Genomic DNA, 8,126 nt, shown 5'->3' on the forward strand with positions numbered 1-8,126 from the left:
GAGTACGTTAGTTATTAGTTGTGATATATAAAAAATGTATAATTGAATTTAATTGCATTAATCAATTGATTTGTGGAATGAAATTTAAATTTAATTGCTTTTAATAGTAGAAAGATCTCTTTACCCAAAAACTATAATTTATTATGGTTTGGTTTATTATGAGAGAAAATTTCTTTTGATAGAAATGGGGTGAACGCTACATGTTTCAGATGATCATTGCGCGTTTAAATTCAATTTAATTGCTGAACGTTGGTTAGAGTAGCGTCCAGCATTGATTAGTCCCATAATGACAGAGCTTGATGGAGCTTGGCAGAAATTCTCGTGTGTGAGTAGGCGAGACTTGTGAGACGCCACTATGGGTACCGTCTACCTGCATCATGGCAGAGCTAGGCAGACATTTTCGTGTGTCACTAGGTGAGATTTGTGAGACGTCATTATGCACCATGTTGGCACATGGGAGCTGATGCTGCCCGTATTAGAGTCTTATAAATTTTTTAATAATTTTTTGATTTTTCGTATTATCTCATATTAATTAGAGATATAATTATATATAAAATTTAAATAAATTTTATATTTTTTAATTATTTTTTAAGAGTAAATTAAATTTAATTTATTTTCTATATATATTATTAGAACCTATTTTATTTTAATGTTAGGCTAAATAAAATTTACCTTATTTTAATGTTAAGCAACTCGTAAATATATTTGTTTATAAATTTTACACTTTAAATATTATTTAGATGTAAGAAAAGTATATTGTCTCATATTAATTTGAGATAAAATATTTATTTAATTTATATATAAAACTTAAATAAATATTCTCTGTGAGTTAAATTTAATTTATTTTTTCTATATATTTTATATTTTATATTTTATTATTCAGCTAATAGACGCATCTATGAGTAGCGTCTTATAGCCTCTTTCCTACAACTTAGTTTCCCTCGCCCATTTTGCTAAATGTTTCAAATCTCACTTTCTTTTGGCAATAATTTTTTTCAAATTAGAAAAGAAGAAAAAAAAAATCTTTCTTAAATGGGAGACAGTCTTACTTTCAAATACTAAAACCCTTAATACAAGTAATTGAAAAGACATCTTTATTCTTATGGTTATAATTGCACTAACTCGTAATCTTTCTAGTTTGATAAGTTGATTTTTCAATCAATTTTATTGTAAATAAGAAAACGACACACCTATAAATGCACTTACACAATTCTTATACTCGTACATATATCCATCTAATTAAACACTGACATATAATTTAAAATTCTATCTAAAATATGATAAGAGCCTATTATATATATAGTATTTTAATTTCTAATAAGTTGAATGTATAAATTAATTTATACACTGAGTGCATGCAAGAAATTTCTTGAGGCATAAAAGATTTGTAATAAATTTTTCATTATATCATCAGTCTTTTCATTTTGTATTCATTATGTTCTCTAGATTTTTTCACTAAATAATTCAAATCTAGATTGGGTTATTAAATTATTTGATTGAGTATTAGAATGACTTGATTTCTTAAGTTTTTTCTAGATTAATTATTATTAATTAATAAAATCTTATTTATATAAAAAAAAATGATGAGACCACAAAATAAACCCCATCAAAATGCAAATAGCAGGACATATTTAATCACATAAAAGTTATGCAAAATATCCCTAAAGTGAAACTTTTACACCTATATGGAAAATGACAATATGTTCTACATGAAAGAACAAAAAGGGGCCAAGAGACCTAATTTGCCTTTGATCTTCAACCCCCAACACAACCACAACAGCCAAAGCTTTGCATTTTTTATTACTTTCCCTACACAAATTACTGACTTCTGAATTACAGATGCGCGCTATTACAGAGACTTACCTGATTTTTCTTGCTACTTTCAGATCAGGTGCAGGCAAGTGCATGGATCTTATCATGCGCAGTTGCTTGCACACCTTCCTATTTTTTCAGTTGCAGATTTTGATTTCCTTTGCATGGGGCCCCGCAAATCCAAGATTCTCACTGCGACCCCGCTTTTTTGTGTTCCCTTTCAACAAAACCCCAAACAGTTTGAAACCCACGCCGCTTCCACCCCCATCTTCTCCGTCATCGTTTTCACCATTTTTTTCGTCATCACTGTGATCATCAGCCCCAGCGGCCGCACCTACCAATCCATCAAGGGTGGACTCACAACAGCTTCCTTGCCGCATGATGCGATTGATCTGATCAGGCCCCACCTTCACATACTCAGTCAAGAAAGCAATCAACTCGTCGCATTGTTTTTTAGCTTGCGCTAGCTCCGAGCTCAGCATCTCGTTGTCCTTTTTCAGTTTCTTGTTTTCGCCCGATAAGTCAGCAAATTGCGTTGTCATCGTCGCTGCCGTCTCCACTGATCCAGGATTCTTCGAATCCGGAGAGGATGTGGACGTGGACCCCAGATCTTCGCCAGAGTTCGACGGCGAGGTTGCTAATCCTCCTCCTCCTCCTCCGGACTTACAGGCGGCCGGAGTCTGTGTTGGAGAAGGAGTTACCGTTTTCCGGCGACGGATTTCGGAGAGGAGCTCCTTGTTTCCTCGACGAAAATGCTCGTTGGCGAATTCCCATTTGTCCGGCACAATCTTCCGAAAGCCCTGTAAAACGGTAAAAAATTGGAGGTAAGTCACTGTAAAATTCGCAGCATAAAATAAATGAGGCTTCAGAAAAAAAAAAATTATGTACATCCAATTTATTATAAATTTAAATATTTTTATATTTTATTTACTTATATATAAATTTATTAATTTATGATAAAATAAAATCTATAAAAAAATTTTGCGTAGCCTGAAACAAGGCGTTTGAAGTCAAACTGGGAGAAAAAAAGGGTGTTGACGTGGAAATTGAAAGCCAGTATCGGTTAATGGAGATACACGTGGCACACGCGGTTTTCTGGTTTGAAAATTGGCTCAGCCAACAAGGGAGAGATGGTTTTGGGATACGGAGTTGGACTCTTAGTTTTTTCCACTGTTTCTTTGTATGATACGCAATTGAAATTGGCCAACAAATGACCCAAATGACTCTCATTTATTAATGATGAATATTTTTGTTCTCAATTTTTATTCATCCTCTTCTTCCAAACCTTGAAAGGGACATTTAATCGTTTTCAATGTAATTACTTTACTTCCCACTCACTCTATTCATACGAATCTCTGGTATTTTTTTTTTTTAGCCCAAATTATTTATCATCTAAAATTTATTAGTTTAACTAAATTGAATTTGCGTTGGATAAACTCATAACAAGAATAAAGTATTTTCTCTTAAATTTTAAAGGTACTCTATAAATTAGGGACTCTCATCAACTTATTTCCCTTCTTGAAAGTCATATCCATTGATTCTAAGAATAATTAATATATCTTTTTATTAAATTTATTTTTATATTAATTGCAATCTTAAAAATAAATCATTATAAAACTATTGAATATTACTATTTAAATTATTAAAATATATCAAAATTATTAAAAATTAAAAATAAATATATAGAGCTTACTCGTGGAGGAAGCTTGATATTCATCTTGACTTTTATTGTTATTATTATTATTATTATTATTATTATTATTTGTTATGAAACTCTTTGAATGATTTATGGGGACCCTTAACGCAAAGCAGCATCCACTGCCTACAATTAAAATAACTCAAAAGACTATTCTATCCCTCACCTAACATTAGTTGCCCTGTATTAACAGGGATAAAATAGACCTCACGCTCACCTTTTGAAAGTCACCGATCACTGGTCATATCCTTGTTCATACCATTTCTGATCCAGATAACTAGTCCTTGTTCAACTAACCATAATTGAATCAAATATTTTAACCATCAAATCCTATAGACCCAAATGGGTTGTTTGGTTGCCGGGAAAATCAAGGAATATATAGATCATGTTTTCATGTTTAAGAACTAGAACTAATCAACAGAATCGTGAAAGATCAATATAAAAATCTTTAGAGGGTCAACAGAAAGAAGAACAGCTACATAGGACGAAGACATGCAAACAAGAAATTATTGCTTCAAGCTCAGATGAATCAATAAAGACAAGAAAAAAAAAATATAGAAATAGTAAGCAGAAGAAAGGGTGCACTTACATAGGTATTCAGTTGGCGAACAAAGCTGGAGAAGTTGTTGTGCTTGAAGCAATTAGGAAGCAAATCCTTAGCAAATTCTGCAGTTTTCCAGACCACAAAAGTGTTGCCAGTTTCATTCCAGGAAATCACATCATCAGTGCTCGGATCATCCACCAACTGATACGTTTTCGTCAAAAACGGCGCCGGAACTGACCGCTGCGCCATTTGTTCCCGATTTAACCCTCACCAACCCACCCAAGAACACAAACAAATATCTAAACCAGAAGGAAAAAAAAAAAAAAAAAACTATATACCTATGCGGAGCAAATAAACAGGGAAGAAAGAAAGAATTTGATTAGATGGAGCAACTAAAAAGCAGGAGAGCAGTCAAGAATTCCCAACCCCAGCAATAGAATCCAGAAAGAAAGAATTTAGAACCAACAAGATTGTCACAGAGCTTCTGCCTATCTGCTTCCATGGATGTAAGCTGCCAAGATGAAACCTATGGTTTGAGTAAGAACACACAAGCCCAAGACCATAACTTCCCTCAGAATCCCCACGGGGAAATATTTTTTCTCATGGTTTCGTGTATGGGACTTTATAAAGATGGAAGGAGGAGAGATAAGGTGATGAGAAAAACTATACCAGTAGAATAATTAACAAAAAAAAAAAGAACCTCCACTTTGGTCTCCTTTCAAAGGCAATTAGGCAAAGAGATAAAGACAGAGAAAGAAAGGAAAACAACACGCTTTTTATTTTCTTGAGAAAAATGATGATAGAGATTTTTCTTTTCTGTATGTTGTAATGGGAAAATTGGTGGTGCGGTGGCGTCGTTTCTTGGAGAAGGAAGCTTCTAATACATTTCTAAAGAATGCATATATATATATATATATATATATATATATATATATATTTTTTTTTTTTTTTTTTTTTTTAATTTTCACTATTGTTTACTTTTTAGAAGCATCAAGAAAAAAAAAAAAAAAACCTGTTTCGTATGGAATTTTATAATAGGATAAGTCTATTTCCACTATTAAAATAGCTATAAATTCTACATCTACCTATTGTCAAGTTTTATTTTATTTTTTTATTATTAATTTTAAATATTATTCCCATAAATTATATTTATACATTTCTAATTATCTTATACATTTTAAATTCGTATAGATGATTATTTTCTACAATAATATTTAATCAAATAAATTTTATTTTAATTAAAATTTAATTATTAATTTTATTTTAATTTAAATTCATGTTTATTAAAAAAATATATAAATATATAATTTAATAAAATTTTTCCTATATGTACTAGGACTATGGCTTTCTAAGAGAGGTCGATTCTTTCCATCATTGCTGGCATTTCCTTGCTTAAATTCTATTGGTTCAATTCCTATACATCTTTGTGTGGGGCCTTTTCACTTGACAAAAATGCACACCACTTTTATATATATATCAGCTAGTCAAAGTTGTACTTTTCTTTAAAAAATTATTATATATGAATTTATATTTGTCTTATATTTATTTATTTTTTAATTCAATCAAAGTTTAAAATTAAGAATGTTCAAATTAACATTAAAAAAATTCATGATAAAAAAATAAAAAACATAAAATAAAAAAATAATCTTTCGTTTACTAATATGTTCTCTTCATTTTCTTAATTAATACATTTTTTAATGTTATAAAAGAATTTTTCAATTGGTGAAATTCTATTAATGAGAATAAAGTTTTCATATGATTTTGAATTATTTAATTTAATTATTAGATACAGTTGATAATTATTGCTAATAATTGATAGCTAATAGCTAATATATTCTAAGTACTTAGTAAAAATATATCTAATTATTATTGTTGATATGTAAAGTATCATTTTATTTATTTTATTATTAAAATAAATATATAATTATTAATTTATTATATAATATATATAAAATTAAAATATAATTTTTAAAAATATAATTAATTTGAAGATATGAAAATTAAATTTTAAAATTAATAAATTTTAAAATATTAATATAATCTAAATAAAAAAATAAAATTAAATCAGCTGCAGACTAATAAGAAGAAATTATAAAAATAAAGCTTGAATTTCTCTGCAATGGATTCAAATTAAAGCTTGAGATTCTATAAGCACTGATTGAATATGCTCAATTATTGATCTAAAGTAGATATATAAGTTATACTAATCAATCATTTGACAGTAGATAATATTCACAATCTAAATATCTAATATCATAGTTGAAAAGCCATCAATATTAATTCAATTACATCATTAAAATAATTAATTTATTGAAATATTAACTATGTTAATAATTGAATATTATATATATAGATTAAAAAAAAAACTTCAAGAACTGATCACCTTTCCCTTCAATCTAAATTGAAAATGTAAACAGTGGAATATTATTATTCTTAATTTCTAGTTAAGGGAGTGAGGTGAAATGGGATGGGATTAAAATTTGAGATAAACACCCATTTATCATAGATTCAAGATATAAGATGTATAGCGATACTTATATATTAAATATATGAATATCACATATTTATATATTGAGTTAACGATATACTAGGTCTGAATAAGAATTTCCTTAAAATTAATGTATAGTTTCAAAATGTGAAACATATCATGATAGGTCACTCATATACAATTGAAAAAGGAGAGAACGGTGAAAGTTGTAGTTAACCTTTAGAAGCATAAGTTCCCAGAAATGGAAGTTAAAGTAACAGTTAAGATCACTAAAAACTTGTTTTACAGTCTGCTTCAAGTTTATATATATATATATATTTTAAAATTATTGAATTGAAAATATAAATATATAAAATTCATTTATTTAATAAATAAGTTTTACTCTATATTTATACCTTAAATTTTAGAATAAAAAAAAAACTCTAGAGAGAGAGGCCTGGTTCCACTCTTTAAATGCTGCTGTACCAACTTCTTAGGTTCTTTTCTTATATATCTATGGCATATAGTGTCTTCTAATATAGCATTCACACTACATTCCCTATTCCATAGGTGATGGAGACGACCTATCTCTGAGAGGTAGGTTTCTGAGACTAACTTATCAACTTCTTCCCTTCTGGTGCAATTCTTGAAATTGAGGGCCAATTTTTTCCTAGAAGGTTGCATCCAAGGCTCAAGCTATGCATGCCAATTCTTGGAAAATTATATATTATATACAGTCATGTGATGAGAGGCCAAAGAAAACAAAATATACCAAACTACATTATAAGTCATCAACTACCACTTATCTTTGAATTTGTGTCTTCTTTTTTTTTCCATAATTTCATATGATATTCTATTATAGGGTTTGGGATTGGCATATGTCATTTGACAAAAATTTTCAAAAGAAATGCTAACTTCTTCTCATATATAATCTTTTAAAATATAAAAAATAAAATTTTTAAACTTGACTTTTCATCATATCTATCAAATATGTTGAAAAGTTTTCATTTTTACAATAAAAATTATGAAATGGAGCAAGTATGTATGTAATTCATTTTTACAATTAAAACCAAAAATGCTAAAATGTTAGGTATCATTTTTTAGTAACTTTTTTAGGTAAGAAATTTGGCAATTTATTAATAAGTAAAATATAAATAAAAATAACTAAAAATTTATGTATAGAGATAATATGAGTTGAGGAGAATAACATTTTGAATAGTAATTAATTTTTTTTACTTATAAAAATCAAAGAAATCTTTTACAGTATATTCTTTTGAGAATTTGCTAGCTCCGTGGTCTATAAAAGAATTTAGACCACCAAACGTTAACAGAGGAATATGCTACACTATTAAAATCCACTAATAAAGGATCATTACTTATGCTTGAAAATCAAAAATTTTCTAACAAAAAGAATCAACAATTCATGTTATTTTTCGAACTATCAAATAATCCATTAAATAGGCAAGAAAATAAACAAAACAGAGAGAAAAACAAAATCTCAAGAATAGGAAGAGCAGTACTCTAATATTGAAAGAGAATTTCAGATTTATTTCTAACAGATACAAATATAAAAAAGTAAATTTAGATCTATTTCAAACAGACACAAA

At 28.6% G+C, this 8,126-nt stretch overlaps 1 protein-coding gene across 1 annotated transcript; it reads right to left on the reverse strand.

Moving 5' to 3' along the window:
- Positions 1–1,597: 1,597 nt before the first annotated feature.
- LOC110653261 (heat shock factor protein HSF24) lies at positions 1,598–4,915 on the reverse strand. The gene is made up of 2 exons (XM_058150182.1): positions 4,098–4,915; positions 1,598–2,612 (listed from the first exon to the last, which is right to left on the reverse strand). The coding sequence occupies exons 1-2, from the start codon at positions 4,299–4,301 to the stop codon at positions 1,950–1,952; spliced, it is 867 nt and encodes a 288-aa protein (XP_058006165.1). The 5' UTR covers positions 4,302–4,915; the 3' UTR covers positions 1,598–1,949.
- Positions 4,916–8,126: the final 3,211 nt, after the last annotated feature.

The sequence above is a fragment of the Hevea brasiliensis genome, chromosome 7 (genome assembly GCF_030052815.1).
Source record: "Hevea brasiliensis isolate MT/VB/25A 57/8 chromosome 7, ASM3005281v1, whole genome shotgun sequence".
Classification (NCBI taxonomy): domain Eukaryota; kingdom Viridiplantae; phylum Streptophyta; class Magnoliopsida; order Malpighiales; family Euphorbiaceae; genus Hevea; species Hevea brasiliensis.

Coding starts and splice junctions, on each gene's coding strand:
- LOC110653261 (XM_058150182.1), bottom strand. CDS start 4,301: ATGGCGCAGCGGTCAGTTCCGGCGCCGTTTTTGACGAAAACGTATCAG. Junction 2,613..4,097: donor TTCGCCAACTGAATACCTAT/GTAAGTGCACCC, acceptor ACCGTTTTACAG/GGCTTTCGGAAGATTGTGCC.